The sequence below is a fragment of the Aphelocoma coerulescens genome, chromosome 10 (assembly GCF_041296385.1).
Source record: "Aphelocoma coerulescens isolate FSJ_1873_10779 chromosome 10, UR_Acoe_1.0, whole genome shotgun sequence".
NCBI classification, from domain to species: Eukaryota; Metazoa; Chordata; class Aves; order Passeriformes; family Corvidae; genus Aphelocoma; species Aphelocoma coerulescens.
In genome coordinates this window covers 18223964-18248250 of record NC_091024.1, presented here as the reverse complement: position 1 = coordinate 18248250, position 24287 = coordinate 18223964, and the positions used below count along the sequence as shown (strand labels likewise).

General features: G+C 38.6%; 1 protein-coding gene across 1 annotated transcript in view; it reads right to left on the bottom strand.

Annotated features, from left to right (window-relative positions):
* Window positions 1–60: 60 nt before the first annotated feature.
* Window positions 61–24287, bottom strand: part of UBE2Q2 (ubiquitin conjugating enzyme E2 Q2) — a 46655-nt gene continuing 22428 nt past the window's right edge. Inside the window, exons 3-13 of the mRNA XM_069025285.1 lie at window positions 23929–24033; window positions 22237–22293; window positions 20051–20191; window positions 13608–13692; window positions 8746–8806; window positions 6616–6706; window positions 6229–6287; window positions 4910–4958; window positions 3944–4039; window positions 3432–3498; window positions 61–1691 (exon numbers count right to left, since the gene is read on the bottom strand). Of these exons, the coding sequence (XP_068881386.1) occupies window positions 1660–1691; window positions 3432–3498; window positions 3944–4039; window positions 4910–4958; window positions 6229–6287; window positions 6616–6706; window positions 8746–8806; window positions 13608–13692; window positions 20051–20191; window positions 22237–22293; window positions 23929–24033 (843 nt within the window). The 3' untranslated portion in view covers window positions 61–1659. The remainder of the gene's footprint in view (window positions 1692–3431; window positions 3499–3943; window positions 4040–4909; window positions 4959–6228; window positions 6288–6615; window positions 6707–8745; window positions 8807–13607; window positions 13693–20050; window positions 20192–22236; window positions 22294–23928; window positions 24034–24287) is intronic.

Sequence of the window (24287 nt, the reverse complement as noted above, 5' to 3'; positions counted from 1 at the left end):
CGCCCCGCCCTCACCTCCCCCCCTTCCCTCGCGCCCGGGGCCCCAGCACGGACACAGCGCTTCGTAAAATGCTTTTTATTCATAAACTTGATGCAAGTTTACAAATTACTGTACATTGCCAAGGAACTCTGCCAGAAGAAATGGAACCCAAACCGAAGCATGCGCCGAAGGGCAGAGGCCGGGGCCGCCCCCAGCCCCGCTGCGCCCGGACTGCGGCACAGCCCCGGCTGCCCACCGCACCGGGGGACAACACGCACTGGAAGCAGGGCCAAACGTCTCCCATCGTTTCTTTCGAGCTAAAAACTGGATCTAGAAGCAAATGCACAAGGACCCGCGGGTGCCTGACAGAGAAAATAGCACAAGTTCGATAGTCAACTAAAAAAAAAACCAAACAAAACCAACATTACAAAAACATGCTTCTGCACTTCTGAAAGTGCTTAATCCATGGAACACACCCTTAGCTCGGCCCCGAGGGGTGCACAGGCCTAATGACTAGTACTACAACCAAAATAGAGTCGATTCCGGTAAGGCAATGAAATTGTGTAAGTACACAGACCCAGATTCATCTCCTAATAAAGAACAGTTCCCATTAGTCTTTCAATAACAAAACCACCGTTATGACTATGGCAGCATTTCTTACACCTCTGAATTGGATGACATATTTTTGTACTTTATTGTAGCTTTTATATAAAAATTTTCGTTCAAGGACTTTCATCTCAATTTGTGCCAATCACTTTATAAGTACATTAGTTTACAAATGATTGCAACAACCCGTTAATAAAATGGAACACCTAAAAAGGTTTTTAGTATTTTAAATAACTTCAAGCTTCATACTGTGGCTCTTCTTGTTAAGGAGGTTGAGCCAACAAGTAGCAGGAACAGCCCAGCAAGTTCTGATGCCCCAGTGGAAGTGACTAGTTACAAGGTTTTATTGGCACAGCCTTGCTCTGCATAAAAACAAAAAACCAAAACAAAACAAAAAAAAAAAAAGAAAAAACCAAACCAAAAAATTAAGATAATCTAAACAAAGAGCATCTTTTCCAATAAACAGTTCATATTCTCATACAGCCATGAAAAATGTTTAATGACTTAACATACATGTGTTTTTCCTATATCATTAATTTGGAAATACTACAAACGCTGTCATTTAAGACCAGAAAAACGACTGTGATTTGCAAGACCTGACATTTCCTAAAACAGTATTAAACATGTATTAAACTTCTTGGCTTTAAATGAAACAATACAACGCAAGTCTCTGCAGTCTGCATTTTGCAAAAGGTAAGAAATACACAGAAGTGTGTGAACAACTCACTCCTATTGAATGATCTTCAGTAAGTTGATAGCCTGCTGCAAGGAGAGCTTATGCTTTCAAATAAAAAAGGGGAGAAGGGAGGGTGTGGCCCAAATATGCTTAATCCATAAGAACAAATATGGTAAAGGCCCAAACTGCTCTGTCCAGATACCTAAGAAGAGTGGAATGGTAAGGCTGTAACTTATACTGTACGTGTCAGTTGACAGATTATCCACTAACTTATCTAATAGCTAAAGTCCTCAGTACAGCTGTTATAGGGGCACTCATAGCTTGAGTCTGTGTGTTGGAAAACATAAAAAAGAGCTTGTTTTGTTGACATTGGTCCAGGTATACAACAGTCCTCAGCATTAGCCATCTTCTTTTGGAGGAGTGTACCAGCCTGTGGAGAACAGAGACACATTAGGTACCAGCATTGCTGTGTCCAGACCATCCTACTCTTTATCTGTGGGAGATGGAAGCTTAACCTGGCTCATTCCTTCCCTCTTAAAGCAGGCCAGCTCAGCGAGACTCAGCCTCCTAAACGCTAGTAGTCAGCGGCAGGAGACAAATCATGTGGCACATTCCAGGATCAGACCCAATATTTAGGTATGCAAACACAGATTTTTGTGGCAGCAGCTATCCTGAGCTGAACAGCAGCAAGAGGAAGCTGCTGAAGGAGGAATATTGCTCTAATCAAACTTAGTAGAAGAGAGGTAAAACCCCCAAGTCTTCAAGCTACTCAAAGCATAGACATACAAACATGATTGCACTAGGACACTTACATAAATACCATTTTGTGTACTGCAGAGTTAGGCATGCACAAGCAACTGAATGGTTTATCCTACTTCTGCAAATTTTACTGAATAAGCTCAGAAATGTCAGCTGAATAATTCGTCTCCTGACATAATGTGGCATGTTTAGCAGCTGAATCATACCTGATATCAAGTGTGCACAGCTTTTTCTAGAGACCTCCAGAGATCCAATCTTAATTCTCCCAGGCCCTCCTGTAAAATTTCCTCTAATTGTGTGTACAGTGACTACAGGGCCTATTTGTGCTGTCCCAGAGAGCAGGTAGCAGCTCTAAGCTCAAGACACCTTTCACAACAGCACTGAGTACTATGAATGCTTTGTGTACAGCTCCTGAGGCAGGACTGATCACTTGTAGCACATAGATAGAAGTAAACAGACAGCCATGTTGGCTTTTGTAGCAAACTAAAGGAGCAAAAGACTCAGTTAACAGCAAGATCAAAATATTGTAAAATTGGAAAGCATGTTAAAGTCATTATCTTTGATCTTCCTCCCAAGAGTACAGGTGTTATGTTCTGTTTTACTGTAGGGAAGCTGAGGTACTCTCTGCAGTCACACTGAAATATGTTCACAGTAACCCAAATTCCTGGAGGACACTGCATCCAACCCAGAGCAAAAAGCATCACAAAGTGGTAACTGGACTAACTCCCTCATCACAAGACCAGGGTACCAATTCTGCTGACTACCTTTATGTAACATGTAAGCTACTTAAACCTTTTAAAGCCTCAGGCTTCTCATACTGCCACAGTAAATTCAGTTAGATCTGAAGCACTTGTACACTTTTTTTATGCAGCAGAGAGACTTTAAATAGATTTAAAAAGCCCAAATCCAAACAGGTGTTTCCCTATTCTACTGCACAGTTTCCCAGCTAGTGTACTTCACTTGGACTTCTTGTATTTTTTTAGTCTCAGGTCTTTCTTTCCACTTTATCTCTTCCTTAATGATTATTTCCAATAGGTTTTTGCCACATTGAAACAAAATCTTTCAGGGAAAGGAATAAACTTCCAGCAGATACTTTACCAATATGAAGAACCCTTAAAGCTGCAGTAACAATAAAGTTCCTAGATCAACTGGCAGAGAGTGAAATGGAGCTGCCTTTCAAGAAGCAGTAGGAACACACACAGAACATTCAAGTACACTGGACAAGTTGCAATCATTGCAGTCAAGTTATTTAAGCACTACTGTCTTTCTAGTGCAAGAAGAAAAGAAGCAAAAACCATTTATGGTCTTCCCAAGCCAAAATAAGACACTGTCACTTCAAGTTTCTCTGTGGCCAAACACCAGTTCCCAAGGTGCTGTGCAGACAAGAACAAAGTGGCAAGAACATACATACCATTTTTCTCATGTATTTGTACTAGTGACTTATAGGACTGCTGTGCTCTTGCTAGATTATATTGATTCTGAAATGAGAAAAAAACTAACATAAAAACCTGCCTCTAGATATGCAAGACTCAGAAACAGTTCTACAAGGAAACTCTACAGTGGGCTTAAAAATAAAAACCATGCACAATGTTACAACATTCCTGGCTTTCAAGATTCCCTTCTCAGAACCAGAAATTCCAAATCCTCCCAATTCTGATCCTCCTTCCCTCCCTTTCCAATACAAGGATAGCAAAAGCCTAACTACTTAAATACCCCACCCATCCCAAGGCTTTATCCACCTCATATGCTCATAATTACATAAAAAATTCTTAATTGCCAATAAAATATTCATACAGGCATCAGACAATTCAAAATGCAAATATATTTGCAATAACAATTCTGTCATTAAACATCTTCTATGCAAGTCAGTAAGGAAATGGAAACCCAACAGTGATTTGTGCAATTGATAAACAGCACATTTACCTTATTGGCTCCAAACTGTACTCTGGCTTTTCCTTTGACTAAAGTGGCATTGATCTGCATGATGACTGATTCTATTGAGTAGGCACTGCTCCAGCCCTGGAGGAGGAAAGGAATATTAACATACAACATGTACTTGCTGCTTGTGCTCACCTTGCAAATCTATTTTGGAATGTGTGCTTTGGGATTTTTTTTTTTTTCTGCACTCCCATTTTAGGTTTAACTACTTTTTCCGTTAACTTTTATTTTTCACAGAAAATCTGTAAAATTATGTAACGGTACTAGTACTAAGAACTTGTAAGAAGAGTGAAAAGGCTTTATCACATTTCCAAAATACAGCAAGACAGAAACAAAAAAGCTCCATCCTTACAGCACTGACACATTTTCAGCAATGTCAAACAGAAATTACAACTTCTTGTTCCTAGAAGCAGAAAAGACTGATTTCTAACAAAGTCAATTCAGGTAAGCTATAAGAATTTTGCTCATCTCTGGCATTGCTTTACCTTCCAGAGCTCACAAGAGTTTCTGCCAGAGCCTGCAAGTAAATTACTTCATTCGTTTACTTATTTTAAAGAGAAAAATCACTCTGTCTACATGAATCATCTATGCCTATAATCTTCTGTATTCCTCACTTGTCCAGAGCTGACTTTATGCAGTTGAAGAGAAAAGCAAACAATGTGTCTTGCTCCCCAAAACTCCTTCTTCACACTGCCTTCCTCACAGAAATTATGAGAATTCCAAGTTGACATGCTCACATTTCCTGCCTCTTCCTCTTGTAAGCCACCCAAGGCAGAAGAGAAGATCTCAAGATCAACAAAGCAAATCTTGTGGGATTGAGGTTTAATTTTACCCTGTTTCCTCTGGAGTGTGTAATTTATTCCACACAGGGATTCTTCAACCCAAGGGAAGCACCTATTTTTACTATCTTAAAGCATGTTTTATTATCCAGATAAAAGAGCACATATTCACCTGTTTAGTAAGAAGTTCCATGCATAACGCACCTCCACCTAGGACATACCTACAAACAAATGTGAAAGAAAATATACTTGACATCAGCAGCTAGTAAAAAGATGCAAGTGCTCACAGCACTTTAAGCTCTTGCCAGCTTGTTTGTTAAATTCTTTGTTCATAAAGCTGCAATGCCCTTTAACCAGTAATATATTATAACTAGTTAGCCATGTTATACTTAGGCAAAGAAGATTAGCACTGTGAGACAAAAAAAGTTGTTTGCTAACTAGACTTAGTTTAAGCCACTGACTGAGCTGATCTGCACAACTGCAGAGACCATGGAAAAAGGGAAGTTACTTTTTATGGCTACTCTACATATACATAGCACTGACATGTAGCTAAAAGAACCCAACAAAATTTAATTCTGTGAAGAAATTTCACAGCATTTCAAACAATATAGGTGCACTTATAAATGGTATGAGATAATCAGATCTTTGCTTGCTCTTTTCCTGTAAATCACTTTCTAATTTCAATAACACTTAATCCATTGTGCTGACTGGGACTCAGCAGAACACCTGAGCATCACAAAACCTGGACTGAGGGAGGAGAATTTACTACTGCCAAAATGTGTTCTCCTCTGTGATCAAGACATAAACCTCATATGTTCATATGGCATTCAGAGGGAAATGACCACTGAAAAGCCACCCTTTTTTCATTCTACAAAGAAGTCTAGAAAATTAGAATCCAGTGAATTTTCTGGTGTTTGGCTCTGCTCATTTAGTTCTGAGAAAGCAGCACCCCTCATGAACCCTATTTAACTGCACTAACCATTTACTGAATTAAAAAAGGATACATGGCTCTTCAAATCAAATCAGAATCAGCTCCAGCTATCATAGACTGCATTTTCAAATGCAGGTACCATTTCCTGTCACCAGGAGATGCATAAAAGCCTTGGAAGGTGAATTTAGTCTTCTCTCCAGGGATATATACAAGTTTCGGTGCCACAGACAGTACTTCAAACATGCTTTAGCTGACATTTGGGGCATGTTTTCAATTAATTTTGTATTTTTGGATTAGCATTTGAGGAATTTTTAAACAAAAACTTTATGGCAGTGTTACCAGCAAGAGAGAGACAGTTGAGACTATACAGCAGACTTAAGGCAACACAGGGATAAGACCCGTTCAAAGCACAAACTCAGAACACCTTACAACAGGAGAAGTAACAGCAATGTTAACCCCCCACAGAGGTCAGCTCTTAAACGTTATGGCAAGCACAGAGTTTTTCAAGCTGTAACATTTCTAATACAAAGCACAATTTCTGTAGGGCAACTCAAACCTACCCTCCTGTGAGCACAGGAGACACCACTCGCACAAAGGGAGGATCAAAAGGGAAGTTATCCTGAAAAGAATAATAATAAAAAAACAGGTTAAGAAAAATACTGTGACATTGCTTCCCAACCAAAAAATATTTCAATAGCCTTATTTGTCAAATCAGATTTGAAGTAATACAATTTTTCAGTTCTGTAAAAATTCCCTTTCCACAGTATTGCCTAAAAAGCATTTTTCTGGGAAGCTTTAGTGCCAAACTTAAAAGTTAGGGGTTTTTTTCTTCCCTTTTTTTATGCTACAGATCTATTATTACCCAAGTAACAGCTGAGGGTCACTTCAGTCACTTTCTATAGTAAGCCTCAATTTTAACTGCAGCTTTTCATCCCAAAGACACTTACCTTAAAAGAGAAGTTGAGTAAAATATATTCTACACCTTCTTTTTCTTTTAAGACCTGAAGATCACTATGCAGTGGGCTATCAGGATCAACCCTATAAAAGCAGCAGTGGGGAGATCATGGATGAAGTTACTATTTTCAATACCTGTAAACAGTAATTCCTCTTAAAGTCTTTATGTATTTGTAGTTTACAAATTGTAGTTTAAGGTGAACTGTAGGAAATTCTTGCTCCTTTTACAAAGTAAAAACTTTGCCACGAGATCAGCATGAAAACTTGCTGCAATGTACTACATTCCCCATGCTATCAAGTGTTATTTAAACACAGCACAAAGTAAGCTGTTTATTTGAAAAGAGCAACTTCAGTTCAGTTGTGTTCAAAATAAGAGGGGAAAAAAACAGGAAGACTGTAGTCATCCAGTTTTCAGCACATAGTTAGCGAATCTTTTATGGAATATGTAATTGTAGTTCTGCATCAGCTATTAAAAGTAATCTGCATCAGCAGAAGGACTAAAGCCAGCAGCTTCTGCTCAGCAGAATTTCAACAACTCTTTGTTCCAAAATGCTGGTGGTGAGCAGCCTGGCCATTAATTCAGACACTACTGGGTTAATCCCACCAAGCTCTGACACCCCAACAGCTTTTAAATAGAAGAGACTAGTCAAAAACACCTGCAGCAAGCCAAAAGCAGATGTTAAAGGGACTGAAGGCCATTAAATCTAATCGTCTGCTACACGTGAAACTGCAAAGTTATTAGGTCTCTTTTCAGAATTACTTGGGCAATTTGTCCCCATCCTACCAGACAGAAGTTATTTCAGAAAAGAAATCTTCCAGTGCTTAGGAATCTCTCATTTCAAACCATGGCTTTTGCTAGGCCAGTTCAAAGGGACTTGTTCTAGTAACAATACTGATCCTTCCTCACACGGGCTCTTTCCTCTGACATCTATCCCCTCAGCTATTCTGCACACAGTGTGTTTGTTTCCAGACACTTTTTGCCGCAATAAACAAACAACACTTATTCTCTTAGACATTCTGGAAGGCATTTGCTGCATGTATTCCATTTCCTCTTTTCTGAAGGCAGAAAATGAGACCTGTTCACAGCATTTGAACTGAGGTTTCAAATCACTGCACAGTGGTTTGAGCACTTGGTTACAGAAGCACTCGATAGGAAATGCCTCCTATAACATGACACAGATTTCTCTTATTTGTCATTCCTGCCATTTTCAGCCTCAAAACCTTCACATGCCCATGATTACACTAAGAAGGAAACAAAACTATTTCAGCACCTGGTGACCCAGTTTGCACCAGCCTCACCTCTAGGACAAGGCAACAATTCCTACAGGAAGGTCTGTGCTGAAACAGCCTCTGTCCTTATAGCTATCTACCATGACCTATCTGAACCAATGGAAGTTCTTCCATCCATTGCCAGATTTTTCAGCCACCCAGCACAGTTTGGATAGGCTCTTCCTTTCTTTAGGGTATTGTATAGGGATGACAGCATATGGTCCTCTTACCAGGAATAATTTCACTCTAACACCTCTAGGATTAAAGTTATTGGACTATGGATGTAACAAGGTGAGTTATGTACTGCTTTTCATTTTGTGTACTAGGCAATGACAGAAGACAAGTTATATATAGTTATATAACTCACATTTATGTGATAGCTAAAAGTTTCAGTCCTATGTGTTTAACAGGAGAAATAAACAACTAAAGACACTAAGGCAGTTCTGCTCTTTCTTACACCTTGAATGAAACTAGAAGTTGGATATTCCTGTCATTAAAAATTAATAAAAATAAAAGCATGCAAAAACTTGAAAAAAATTTTTATCATTTGAGACTGCATATTTTGGAGCAGTTTTAGAATTGAACAGTAATGACAGTTAATGTAACAGAAATAGTGTTTGCATTGAAAAGCAGGTCTGTCTTTTTGCCAGCTCAATTACTATAGCTCCATCCCTACACATTTCTATGTATCAGAATTACAGCCACTATCTAGTGGCTACAATTACCACTACTGCTACTACTATTGTAACATGCTATTTTATACGCTCTGACTAGAGATTCTCATTTATCAAAAGAATCTCTGCAGAAACAGTAAAACCGATTGTTCAGAACATGAAAAAGCTTTAATAACTTACTTGAGAAGCTTAACGTGCCATTCATACAAGCTGTCATTTACAAGTTCCACTGAATATATCCCTGTAGAAATATTAGATGGAATTAATTATGCACTAAGTGTAATAAGAAAACTTAGCAAAACATTCTTTGCTTTTAAATATGAATACTGTCAGCAGGTGTAAGCAATGGGTAAGATACTGAGGCATGTCCTTCCTCCAGTAGCAGAAGCGCTTCTGAGCAACTACAAGGAAAAAGTATTTTCACTTCTATTAAAAAATTCCACATGAATCCAATTTTTTTCTTATATTTAACCATTTCACCTTCAGAATTCCACAACTACAACTCCATCTTGCTTATTACTCACTATATTTTACACCCAGTACATGACCAACATGCTTTTAAGACACTTTACAACACAGTTTGAGTATGCAGCATTGTATTTTCACAGGTTCTCATCAGTACAGGCAGACCAGGACGGCACACTGGACAGCATATGCAGTAGAAACTCAAAAAAACCTGGATACTGCAGTGGATGAAACATTCCCAACAGCTGACTGAAGAAGCCAGAAAGATGCATCTAAAGAATGGAACGGTCTGTGGGAGCCAGCTGGTGATTTTCAGTGGCCTGTTTGTTTTAGGCATGTTAAACAACAGTTGTGCATTTCACTCCCAGGGAAGGATGGAAATTATCTGCCATTTTCTTGTATATTCAAAGCTTCCTCTCTACATAAATTCACAAGCAGCTCTGGAAAAAGCAATAAATCTTTAACCACCAGACAAGATTTAGAGCATGGTATCAGTCATACAGAAGTTAAACCTCTTCTTTCACAAAATATTCATGCATATAGACTAACCCACTATTAAACTCATTACCTGGCCTAATATTTAACAGCATCTCTGTTGCTGACCTAATTATTTGGAAGTCATATGCAAATCAGCTACCTGCCTAGGATTTCTGAAGGCAATACAACCATCAGATTGCAGTCACCACATTCTTCCCAAGGAGCAGGGGTATTCATTTCTGAGTTTTATTATGCTAGAATAAAAATAATCTTGCAGATGAAACTTATAAGCATTATTACTTGGAGTACAGATGACATTTCAAGCTGTCCAGACTTACTTCTAAAGCATTTCAAAACTTGGCACACAAGCTAAAGCACTCATGGCTTTTTCTCCTTACTGAGTACCACTAACAAGTGGATACTGCAGCCAAGAGCACAATTTCTAATTTTTCTATGTCTAGAATAAGAGTGTAGGCCTGCACACATGCTCACTGAGCTCTCCATGTCCCTTTTAATCAGCAGCTACTTCAGAGACATGGTACTTCTGTTTGAGGATCACCCAAAGGAGCTATTAAGGACTTTTTCCAATTCCCCAGATCCAAGGACACTATTTTTTGAACTGACCTTAGTGTAAGTCACAAACTGTAAGAATTTCAATTTGTACTGCTCTGATGTAACAACAAAGGAGTTGACATTCAGAACTCTGCTCATTGTCAACTCTCATTAATGACAAATTATTCCATTGTTGTATCCAGAATATTTTCTTCCACCTGCATCTAAATGGGAGCAAAGACTGGAAAGAAGCAGCCTCTCAGTATTACAGTTTTGGCCCCTAGCACGAGCATAGAATACTTATTACAGACAAGGGAATAAGTTACAGTAAGGATACTGACACCATCCTAAACAATGGAAGATCACAAGAGAACTTCCATCCCTTTGTTCACTCACTAAGCCTCCAGCCCACTCCTGCACTCTTTCCATCATCCTGGGACTCCTGTTCTTAGCCACAGTTCATATCCCAGTCCTTCAGCTCCAAGGCCAACGCATTTTGCCAGCTTCCCCAATGGGAAGAGTTGTACTGCACCTAAGCCAGAAGCTGCAAGAGGGTTCTTCAAGAGAGAGGCTCAGCTCAGGACTGACAACATGAGCCTTAACACCACTGCAACACTGATTCCATCAGCCTTTCAAGCACCCAAGTTTTGAGCCAAATAGTATCTGTGCCTCCTCACTAACAGCAGCAGGGGGGCTCTGTGTCTTGATGCAGAAGCTACTTAACACTATCCGAAGCTGAGGGAGGGCATTGTTTGGGATTTTCTGAATAATCAAGAGGTGTTATTTGGAAGTAACTCATACGCTTTTTTTTGTAATTTTGACAGTGAGAGGAAAAAGGTTCCTATAAAATAGAATTTAACTTATTAATAGCAGTTTTTGAGAGGTCCTTAATGTAGGAAAGGAATCAAGGTGGGTTCCTCTTGCTGAAACACAAGGTAGGTTTTTTATTCCTCAAAGGTGATCAAATAAGAGGCAACCAAGTAAAAAGAAGCCCACAGAACCATGAAGCAAGCAAAAAAAAAAAAAGAAATTGAAATGTAGAAAGAAAAACAATTCCTTTCAAAACAGAAGCAATGTCTTACTTATGGTAACATTACTATATCAAAAAGTAAATCCCATACAGTCTTTGGATAAAAACTGTGATTTGAACTCTATATGAACTATATATAAAAAAAACAGATGCTAAAGATATGAACAGAAAAGATTTCATTTAATATCCCCAAATTCTTTGTTTCTTGCCCTTCTTTCCCAATCCCCTAAATTATGTTAAATCCTTTGTGAATCTCCAATCTGGTACCTGGAAATGAGATAATCTTACTTTGCAGAACTCATGGCTCCCATTATCTGAACAGGTTAATGGAACTGTCTAATTCACAACAGAGCATCTTAATTTGCTGGAATATTTTTTGCCTCTGTCAGCTCATAAGAAAATTATTTTCAGTTTCTTTAAGGGCAATTTTTCCCCTAGATTTCCCAGGTAGATAAGCAACTGCTGTTGAGAGCAAGCTGCTTGTCATCTTTTGCTTGAACTCCAGCAGCATTACTTCAATTGATAAAGGAAATTAATTTCCAAAATAGATACTACCCTGAGAACACACTTACAATTGAAGCCACTGCCTTTTAACAGTGCTTTTTAATAAAACAGTCTAATAGGAAAAAAAAAAAAATCTAAAAGACTATTGCTACAAGTATCATTCACTTCAGAGTTCCCAGTGTTATCCTACTGTCAGTCCTAAAAACATGTAACCTCATGCAAACTAAATAAAGTGATCCTTACCCAACTAAAACTCAGCCTTAGCCTTTCTGGCTTGTCTTAGAAAAAAATGAAAACAGCATTAAATTACCTTGCAACAGTTATCAGAACCTGTAAGTTTCACGATGGTTTCCTTTGAGCATTAGCAGGAAGAAATTTAATTTAGGGTAAAATGGACCGTGGGGCAAGTACTCGGAACAAAAATGACATTGAAAAAGCCAATTACCTGCCACAGCCTGTGCACATGGTGACAGTTACCTAACAAAAGGCAGAACTAGGCTATAAAAGCAGGAGTTTTGCACAAAGGAAAAGAACCGATAACAAATTCACTCAAGGTCGAAGAATAAATGAAGCCATAAGGAACAAATCTAGGTAAGTTTAATAACAAACAGCATCAATTCACCAGCAAAATGTAATAAATGTGTCAGTAGGATGGTGTTTCAAAGCAGAATTTCCATCATCTTTGTAGTGTCAACCTCCACTTGACACTACTTCATTACCATGTTTTAGAGATCAACATGAGGCATCCAGTTACAGTGTTTTTAGGTATTTCCAAAGTCATAAGCTGTAAATTACTGCACTCACCTTTTAGAACCTCAACTTTCTGTTTAGCAAGATTTGCTCTTCCTCATAATTTAGAGTATGCTTTCCTACATTGAGATCAATCTTTTGCAACTCGTTAAGACTTGTTTATCTAAAGCTGAGAAATGGCATCTTTAAAGAGCCTAAATGCTCACCTCAAACCACACCTATCCCAGGGGCCCCTGGCTGACTCCAGTGGTACCACCACATGATTGAGCACCACACAGCAGTCTTTACAGGCCAGTTGGTTTGTTATATCCAACCTTAGTTCTAATCATGAAAACAAACCCTGAAGATCAAAATCGGCAGTAAAGCATCCCCCATGACTTCATACAGATCTATTTCTAGCTCTTCCCTAGACCCCCCTAATCCATTCCTTCCTGGATAGATGGTTATTAGGGCACACTGGCGAGCACTCAGTTGCAACAAAGCTAAAAGTAAGCTGCATTAGATCAACACTAGATTACCTCATCGAATTTATACCCTGGACATTTTACCACTGTCCCCATCACCTCACAATTGACCTAGGAGTTAAGTATGACAAATCAAAACAGGAACCTCTTGTCCCTTTACTTCTGTTCTTTTACACACAATTGAAATGGCATTGCCAATTAAGACTTAAGTCCACTAGAAATAAATATGGGCAAAAGTTCAGAAAAGTGAGAGGGTATTTAAGTTTATACTGACTCTCTAATTAGGCATTCCTCCTGTTCTCTCCCTGGCCTGCCCCAGGGTCTCACACCTGGCTGCAGTGACAGAGTTGTCTATTTGGCAGACTTAGAAGAATACAGCTTGCCTGAAGTCTACGTAATTTCTGTTTCTCACACAGTAACACTCAGACAATTCAATATACTGAATCCTTGGCTGAGCTAGTTTAGATACAGCTCCTATAAGGAATAAAAGAAACACCCATCCACTACCTAAAGATAATCACTGGTCATTATTCAAACTAATTTAAAATCCAAGCTTGTTTTCCACTGTAATTCACATCATTATTCCAAGGAATATATGTTCTGACTATTCTCCACAAATAAACTACTTTATGTACTAAGAGTATATATAATGAATCTACATATTTTTACATACGTGCATACACAAACACACATGTATATACAAACACAGGACAACAAAACACAGAAAAATTAGCAGGAAGTATTTCCCAAGAGAATTCACTTAAAGTACAGTTTAAAAAGGGAAATCTGAGGCATTTTACCTGTTTTATAGCTCTGTGATCTATATATATCCCTGAGTTCTTTCATAAGTCGATCTGAAGCCTGAACTGACCCAGAGACTGCACCCTGAAACAAACAAAAGACTCCAAATAAGTGAAAAGTAGTATTTACAAACAGCTTTACATTACAAAGTTACATTAACTAGAAGGTATTAACAATATATTAATTTCCGTATGAGAATTAGGTTTCTGGAAAATTAAATACTGTAGTGAGCAAAGTCTACTCCAAAGAAAAAAGGCTCTCCCTCTAAAGAAGCACATTAATATATACTACTAAATGCTATAGGTGATACAAACTTTTAATCAAGGTACAACAGGCATTTTTCTGTAAAGGAGCTAAATCTTTGGCATTTTAATTTCCAAGACAGATGCACAGTATATCTCAGAGAAATATTTCATTTTACATTCTGTTTTTACACACTGGGAAGAAGAGTAAGACTAATCCTAAGAACAAGCTTCTACACAGAAGGTTTTATTGCTTTCTCAGAGGTATATTTTTATTTGGTCATGAAAAAAGGTACAGGAGTTGGGAAGTACCCACTCTAGAACAGCAGCTTCCAGATGAATAAGACCAACCAATGAATTTAGAAAATGTGGAACAAAAGCAATACTTATTGCAATTGAGTGAAAAAAAAAATCAACACCTACACAGAGGAAGACTGAGGTAAGTAAACCTTAAAATACAAAATATTTCTTGTGACTTGTCATAGTTCTTGTGATTTATGCAACCAGGGCAAAAATCTCTTCTGTTCTTTTAGAGCTCAGTTCTGTACTACTCAGCACCTCAAAGTGCGAGAAAACATATAAGAAAATTGTGTGCTAAGTTATGTGATTACTCTGCTTATATATCCCACCCAAAATACCACTTTAGGTTCAAGAGTTTCAAAAAACAGAGAGATAAAAGTTAGCATTATAAGATTTAAAATACTGAATAGGAACAAGGACTCCAAATGAGCTAAGGTAGTTACCACCCCAAACCCTGACCCTGTGACACTTAGGTTTTCACCAACAGTCTGTTTCCAAAAGGTAGATGGTTCCATTAGATCTTTGCAGTTCTCTTCTGCTCCTGTTCTTCAGTCACTGCACTGAAATACAGGCTAATACATGGAGCTCATAAGCGTGGCTGGGGGGGAAACCAGGACAAAAAATAAAACTGCCCCACTACCAAATAAAAAAGACCCACCTAGAATAATTCAGCCTGTCTGTATCAAGTACTGACAGAGTAAGTTGATGAGTTTGCTTTTTTACTCCATCTAAAAATTCAAAGATACTTATTTCTTCAGTTTCCTTCCAGACACTATGAACATCTACAAACACATCCTTTTTGGACCTAAGCATCAGAAAGGTATTTCTGGAAGAATATGAAGCAGCTGTGACCAGTGCCTAATACCTGAAACACCATCCCTGTTTGCCTGAAGTCCACAGTTATGTTTTATATTCTGCAAGCTCTTAAATGTAGGACTAAATTACTTCTTAGTAAGAATTAAGTATCATTAACAGTTACTTGATGCTAAAACCTCCACATAGTCCTTTGACTTCTCTGTCCAGTAGTATCAAATAATACGCTTGGCTTCACACTAGAATCTGTAGACGATTCTTTTAAGGCTATTCATTTTCGTTTGCCTTTGGATTTAATTATGCAGATTTCCAAAATTCCACTAGTTTTTCCTAACAGACCGGTATGAAGGATGAACCTTGCAATTAAACATGCAAATAACAGACAACTCCTTTCATCTGATTAAACAAAAGCTACATAAAGACAGGGCTTCAGACAAGTAATTTTTCCGTTTACTACACCCCTCTCTATAGAGCAGTATCAGACAAAGAAGGGATTTCTCTAACACCAAGTACATGAAATTTTACAGAAGAAGGTTGTTTATATGCATTATCTGCATATTACTACTATTTATGCCCACTATTTGCAGATTAGCTGAAAAAGGAAGCATTACGCTTAACCAGCTAACATAACAGTGTTAGCCACCATGCTTTGTACAGTTGTTGTGCTTTGTGAGAGTTGAGACTTATCAGTATGTTGAGTCTGGAGGAAAGAAATTTCATAGACAAGTGTCAAGATTTTGGTTTTCTTCTGTGCAGAGCTGTGCAGATCCTTGCCCCTGGTACTGTATTTCTTACTGAAAGAAGGAATTTCCTTGCACTTTTCACAGATTATCAACCTATAAATACAGGCAATTTAAGAACAAGTTAGATGGTCAAAGACATCCTGTAGAAAACTACCTCTCTCATTGCATCTCTATTTCCATCCAATTAAACTACTGAATTTCTATACCTAACGTTGGAAGCTCATCTTGGCAAATGAGAATTTAAATATCTTCTATATTGGAGACATTTAAGCACCAAAGCTTAACACACCTACATCCCCCTAACTGCCATTATACCTGCTGATAAAATGAGGTGGTATTAAAGATGTCAGTTTTAGTGTGTATAAGCAAGCCTCAACACACTTTGTCTAGAACAGTGGTTTTCCCCCTTTTTTTCCCTAGGAGTTTCTAGTTGGGCTGCCCACTCCTTATATAGCAGCATTAAATAGTTACACTTGGTACTCTAGAGAATCGATAGACTGTAAACCAGTAATCTACAATCAGGAGAAAGAGGATAGCAAGCTAAATGTAAGAAGTTTAGCACAGGAGCTTATTTTATGTGCTCTGAACTACCCTTGGAGGAACTTGAGGAGGAAGGTAACAGCTAAACCTGATGGTAAGCCTAATGCCAAACACCACTGCTCTGAAACATGCCTTCATTCTGGTGTCACTTGTGGTTTTTGCAGCTACTGTTAAAGTGCAGTTTAGAAGAGAGCACAACTTGCATCACAGCACTGCATGATACAGAGCATTGAGGTCAGTTTTGACTATAGTGATACTAAAATTAAAAACTTTTTCCGTAACTCACTACATGCAAGTTATAATTTCAAAGACTGAACTCAGATATAAATAACCGTATCCTTCTGGAAAAGTGGGACTTGACACTCCAAGGGAGATAAAGTTCCCATTTTTCAAATTGTGTCAGTAAGATTTATAGTTGCAACTGCCTCAGAAATAACTGGTCAATCATAGGATCTGACGGGTATCTGTCACATGGGGCCGATGCCAAAAGCAGAAAGGCAAAGCCAATTCACATGAAGTAGTTAACTGAGCTGCCAGACCAGACCCAAGTGACATTTTTTTTCCTAATAAGTAATCAAGTAGGCACAAGAAGTCTCACTTGATCATCCTCTCCTGTACTAGCATATTTTGTGGCTCTCCAGAACAACAAGCAGGGTAAGATGGAGAAATCCCTGCTACAAGAGGCAAGCATCTATGTTGACAACATGCCAATTGCTGAGAGCTGCAAATAACAGAAATACCTGATGCAGGAATTCCCACAGCCAAAACTGCTGGACATGAAAAATATTCCTGAGATGTATCACTACAAGCCTGTCCTATTCTCAAACTCTTCCCTGCAAGGATGGGCTTCTGCCACTGTTGGAAACATGAAACCTGTGCCGCAGTCAGACCAGCACTTGCCACTGCCCTGCTGTACTAAGGCCATAGAGATATCAGGGGTTTCTTTTCCCCTTCCAACCCTCAAAATGCACCCACAGCCTTCTCTTCCCCAGAAGTTATAGGAGGTAGGAGGTGCAGTTGACTGCAGTTTTATATCCAAAGATCTGATTGTTTGTTTTCTGTCTGATCAGAAAAATATTGTGAACACATCAGAACACTACAGGAAACCTCCTCACTCAATACATTTCAGATGATTTAGCCACAAGACCAAAAATTACCTAGTGAAACAAAACATGCTAACTTCTCCAAGAAAATAAACTGAAATCTAAAATGACCCAAAAAGAACACAAGTTCCACTGTCACTGAACTTTCTCAGTATTTGTGCAGAAGCACGTTCATTCCTAGAAGTTAAAGTAGGTTCATACTTCCTTCAAGGATTAGACTAAAAATAGAAATCACAACTCAGATTTCATAAAATCTGAAGATGAAAGTAGAGACATTGGAGACTTCTAAAGGGAAGTGCTTAAACTCCTCCATACGAAATGGGAAAAGCTAATAGATTATCTAAATAAGAAAGGCATTAATCTTTAAAACGACTATGTGGGCAAAGACCTATGAAAAGCAACCAGCAGCAAGTTGTAAAATACTTGAAGTTAAAAAAGGTCTTTGAACTGAAATCATTAACTCCAGGTAAGCAAGTGGTTCTTTAAAGTTATTACAATGTTAAGAGAAGGATTAATTCCTGCTCCAAGTTACATACTGTACCACAAGCCAAATTTATTTCCTGATGCCAGCAAGAAGGACGGGATTAAGGATACTGCCAAGGACAGAACTAATTTACAAAATTAGTAAATACACATTCTCAACTTGTACAACACACATAAACCCTAAAAACTCCTATGGCAACATCTTGAGAAGCAGAAAAATGTCTTTAATCTATCAGGAATAAATGAGAATGGGAGTGCACACACTGTTTTCCCATGAACAAGACTTGAGCATGATCTGTAACTCCAGCCTGCACTGCAGCCGAGGGGAGAGAGGACAACCCATGGACTTGGGCCAAAAAGCATGGAAAGGAACTGAAAAGTCTTCTGGCTGCACTGGGCACCAGTCTAAGCCTTACGTTATGCTGCACATTCCCTTTTCCAACAAGCAGCATGTAAATGGCATGGGTTTGTGGTACTGGCCTCTGCTGAGGAAACAAAGTATCCTAAAAGGCTGCATGGCTCCTGTAAAAAACAAGACTATGTTTAGCCACTGCATTTAAGTTTGTGAAACTCATACTGTCCTCTAAGAAATCCAGTTGTGAGGGCTGTACAGACTTAAATTTTGCTTTGTGTCAGGATACTCAGCAAATTTCTGCTCTCTTAGAGCATGGTTAGCACATTGTGCTAAAAGTTCCCTGTTTTGGCAGCATGAAGGACCATTAAAGTGCTGCTGGGTTAGCTCTGTCCTAGGTCAGTAGCACAGCTATAGCTTTTGGTTCTCCAGCATCTACAAGTAAACCCTCACAAGTCCTTTGAGAAATTATTTCAGCAGCACAGCTATTTCTGGTGACCCACAAAAATACCACAGTTCCTCAGCAGCAGTTGAATACTCTGTTCCCTGTACTCAGCTGACCTTGTTTATGCACCAGCATCAACGAGAGTGTCTTGGCATGAGAAACTGCTATTATGTAAGTTGAATCCGCTGTTGTCAAACAGAAAACCAGCAGTGTTCATTTTGGCTCCACTAAGTGTGGAGGGAAAAAGCAACAGGAAAGGTAATTTTTGCCAAATGGGAAGAGAACAGATAGCAAAAGAAAATCTGCAGTTTGAAGAGGCTTTCTGCACCAATGAAGAATGCTGACACTACAAAAACCTTTTTTCTGTTCTACCAAATTTTAGATGGTTGTAAAGCAGGCTATGCCTTTCAGGCTGCAAGAGGATATATTTTCTTTCACAATTAAAGACTCCTTACTATTAGGAGTTATATACACAGAAACACAAAACCTCACTAGGCATCTTCTCAAACGGTGAACATTCAAGTTTAAATAAAACCAGTAAGTGACTGCTGTGTTTACAGTTAATCAAGTCTCAAAACCAGACTTGACTGTACAGCAAAAGCAGTTTGGGACCTTACTTATACCTGGTTTTAAACCCTGGAATACCAATCAGGTTTGAGTGTTAAAATTTTAAAACCCTTTGACTGAAGCAGATCAAACAGAAGTATTAAATTTCCTGTTTTACACATTTTAAGCCTCCATGAAAAAAAAGCTTTGATTTCTTTGGAAGTCAGGGTAAACAAAATTAAGGTTGTATGGCATCATCATACCCTCCTAGATGCACCTTTGAGAAGTAGAAGCCTCTCTGGAACTCGGCACTTGCAACAGAACGTTTCTAAACCTCTGGAGAATAAGCACATTTTCTACAACTGCCTGCTGGCAAGATCATTCAGGAAACTGACAACGAAGCTGCAGAGCTGCTGAAGGCCCCTTGCTTTCTGTATGGCAATAAAAAAAACTGCACAACAATCCACCAGCATCCAGTAATTTCCAGGTGGCATAGCTATTACTGAAAAATAAGCTCATGCATAAAATGGATTTAAAGCACAGGTTTACCAAGTATTTAAAGTCACCCATGACTTTTAATACAGTCAATTTTAAATATGGCCTTATTTTTTTACTTTAATAAGGGTTCAGCAACAAAAGTCACACTCACAGCCTAGATGCATTCTGCTGATTCTGCAAGGAAATGTTTGTAACAAAGGCACCAAGCAAGAAACAGAGGGACAACCACATGGATATATCTGGAAATGAGCAGCTAAACAGTCAGCTACAGGTTAATTTATGTCTAGGTGCACAGCAGTGGGCTTTCTTTGTTGAAAACCACATCTATTTTAAAGTCAGAAGTACTGCAAAGAAGAAGCATGGAATCAGTAACTCACATTTAAGTGATCTTGCCTTTGATTTTTTCTGATTTTTTCTAAGATTGCAAGGTTCTCTTTTTCAATGCCTTCATCCTCAGATTTCTTCCCATCAACTGGTTCCTCCTCCTTCATATCATAGTGATCCAGATCTTCAATGTCCTACAGGAGAGAGGAAAGTTAATTGCAAGTAACTGTACAATGCTCTTCATTCAATGAAACCCTATCCAAGGGCACTTGGGATACAGTCACATACTGCACAGCACTAGGTATTTCTGACTGTTGAATGCCATTTCTGTTTTGTTCTAACTTCACTCTCAGCCAACACTATCCACTGGAAGTATAGGGAGCCTTCATAATACAAATGAAATCTGAATTCACAACATGTTTCTGGTCACAGAAATAATCACAACCTCTGCAAGAAGATAGGATTGTAGAGAATTAGCCCACTGAAGTAAGTAGCAAACAGGACTTGAGAATCCAAAAGTACTCAAAGCTAGAGTGGCTCCAAGGTGTTTCTAAAAGCAGACTCTTTTGCAATCAGAATCCTAGCTATAATATACTTCTGGCAAGCAGTAATTAACATATCTGGCAGGGCTATAGCAACCCTTCAAGAAAGTTAAATATTAGAAAACTAGGTGTACTTTATTCAAGGTTAACATTTCAGCTAAAGATTAGATGCAGTAACTTTGGAATCAGGATGCAAGACAAAATTCTGTGGTCTAGCACTGTGATCACACAAGCCAACACCTCGGTTCTACATTCTAGACCAAGGCACTAAAAATCCCTCCACTCTGTATCCTGAGATGGGGTTATCTTGTTGCAGAGGAGCACTCTGGGCTTCAGACAACTGCCTTAAGGAGATTCAAATGCTGGCTGTAGAGAGGAGGGGAAGGATGTAAATACCTTGACATGAAAAAGGAAGCACTGCAGCAGCCACACCAGCAAGCTTTGGTTACACAACTACCAGATATACTCCAGTATGCAGAGCTCTGCCACACCTGGGGCTGCTCTTTATGCACCATCTGTTTGCATGGCAGGAAAACTCAAATTCAAGGATGGCCTATGTAGTAAGAAACACACCTGGTGCATTTGACAACACTGTTTCCTTCACCTGTAACAGACTTTAGACTGAGTATTCTTTAAAATGCTCATGTTTCTCCAAACAATAGAGCCAAGGAATTGCAAACTGCTTCTCCATTTAGAACTGGGACTAGATTACATGTTGCAGATATCAGTGCCACACACAATGCCCCCTTGACAGCTTATAAATAATGGAGACCATTTCTTTTTTGTGCAAAGTAACCCAAAAAGAATGCAAAAGGCTACTCTAGAAGTCTGCAAGCAACAAGAGCCTTATGGCAGCAGAATATGGGACACACCACCTTTACAGAAACACCAGCTCCAGCAAACTTAGATCAGGCTGAATATGGCATAAGAAGGGCTGCTTCAAATTAATTTTAAAAACTTGGTACCATCTAGATCTTTTCTATAGGAAGATCTTTTATTCAGAAAGATTTTTAATGAAGGTGTAGTAAGAATGAACAAATCTAAATCTGAAGTAGTCAAAACAGTTCTACTATAAAAAGGCCTATCTATAGTGGTATAAAAAGCAAGCATCTTGGAGCTACTCCAACATGTAACAGAAGCAAGCAAAAAGGGTGATTCTTACAACTAAAGAGCTCATTAAAGAGAGCACCATGTTGACAGACGTGGACATGAAAGTCTAGTGTGTCTGTTTCGATGTCCTTCCATTTCCTTGAATTTATTACAGTTAAAATCTAGTTCACCCATTTAATGAGTCAGCAACTGATTTACTCTCACAGCCAGTCTGCTTCAATCTGGGAGGGACTTCCAACTGCATCAGAGCCAGTTCACATGCTGCTTGAAATAGGAGTTAACAAGGCAAAAACATACTGATTTGGCACACAATGTTATGTATTGTTTGACTAAAGCACAAACAGATGTCCAATTCTCTGTATCCAAGTATCTCACAGCTGAGATCTAGGTTTAAGAAAAAAATTTCACTAGTTTTGTGGTTGAAGTGAAAGCTGACATTCAGGTAAACATCCAGATTTTAATTATCTTTTCTGTTGAACTCCAGGGAGGTTACATTTTATAGTTTGGTTTAATTATTAGCCAGACATTGCAAGGCAAAATGCTAAAACTCAACTAGATTAGGACCACAATCTCATATATAGACATACTTCACCCATATCTTCTTCTTCCTCCTCCTCTGATGTAACTTCTTCTGTTGTTCCATTCTGCAATACAACAATGAAGGTTCTGCATAAATTCTGCATAGGCTCCTTTCTTTCAAAATCACCAAGTCTATTCTCAAAGAGAAGCAGTAAGTGCAAAAGTTACCCTTGTTGGTAAAGGACTGAAGTTTGACATGTAAGATGCATAAAGATGCTTTTCTGGGGTATGATAGTGAAGAGATTTTTGCATGAAGCAAAAATAAACAGAATATCACAATTAATTCCAATTAAGCTGTTAGTAGAAACTTTAGATTCAGATAAGGAACATCCTCTTCTGAGACAGTGACAAATGCAACAAACACATCAAGTGGCTTACAACCCACAATCTCTTAACCATGAAATCAGATCATGGCTCTGACTGGTATCCATCTACATGCTACACCCTAGAAAGAAAAAAACCCAACAAACTTTAGACCTCCAGAACTTAATGGATTCTTTTTCTCACTATCTAGAACTTCTGTGCAGCCACTACTATCATCGTGTAGCCATTGCTATTAGACTACTTTGAAATATCAAAACAATACATTGAGTTCATTTTTCATGACTTTCTATTTCAGGATACCACTCCAAGCTCAGGAAGTGTGAGCTGCAGTAATACTCAGGAGAATTCTGATATGCTTGTCCTCTGCTTACTCTTCCTTTGGCAAAGAAGGTACAACATTGCTCTAGACAATATATGGGACCAGATGGATCTTTGGTCAGAGTTACTAAGGCCACTCTTATTTAACTTGCAAACTGTCTGACATTTCTGGCTAAGAAACCTTCCACAAGTTTGTTTTTGAGTTTCATAGCACGTGAGATCCTTCACAAAGCTACACCCTAATATCACAGCCCATTGCCTTACAGCTGCACTGCTGAGTGGGCAGCTCAGAGAAAAGACCTATAAGGATTACAATTTGGCACATGACCAAAAATTAACCATGTTATTTGTCATTACTGTAGTACTGTCACCACAGGAAAGCCATCTGTTACTCTACAGGAGTTTTTTAGCAGTCATTTCATCTTAATGCGTACAAGCAAAAGCAGATCCCATAATCTTACTAAAAATACAAAAAAACCCAGTTACTGTCAGTTACCAGTTCTGTTTTCAGCACAATACAAAACATTTTGGTTAACAAGAACACCTCACAGGCCATCACAATTCTTAATTTTTCAAGTGCACAAGAAATAAACAAGGCACCTCCCTACCCAAAGTAACATATGGCCTTGATATCCCATGTCTCTGCAAGGGACTGAAGGAGGAAAACATCTATAGCAGTTCATCCAAGTGCACAGTGTAAACACATACTCTTCAACAAAGAGCCCAACATTTCAGAAAAAGTAAGTTTGGGAAGCACTCCAAGTACACAGCAATTGGCTTGAACAGTGTTTAGGAGGGAATTAAACTTGACAGCACTGGTATCACATACACACCTTTCAATGATACAGGAACTTCAAAGGGAATTATGTAATATTATCCCACCATTATTAAATGGATTTTGCAAAAAAATTCAGATTGAAGACACCATAACACAAAACTGTTTTTTATCTCAGTTCTGGCTTACACAAGGTTTAATCATTCCCATTATCTTGTTTCTTTGAGTTGAAAAAACAATTCCTTTATTGGCATAAGAAGGAGTTCACAGCTTTTTAATTTACCTGTCCAGCTGGCAATGGCTGATCTAACATTTCAACATCTGGATGCTGAGGAAGATTATATAATCTGCAGAGGTCACATATTAATCGCTTCAGCTGCTGAAGAAGCTATAGAAAACAAGAAAACATGGAAATGTTTATTTAAACCAAAGCACAGAGCAATATATTTTGAATTTTCTTCACACATTTATCCTGAACTTGAAGCCAGGGTACAGCATTTATCTGCTCAGGCTGGAATAAAATTTCCTCTGTAATCTTTGTAGTAAAGTCCCCACAATAGAAACTCAAGGACATGGCAAGTTAAAGATGACTCCCATTCATCTTCCTACCTCTAAGAAGAAAGCCATGAGAAGAAAAATAAT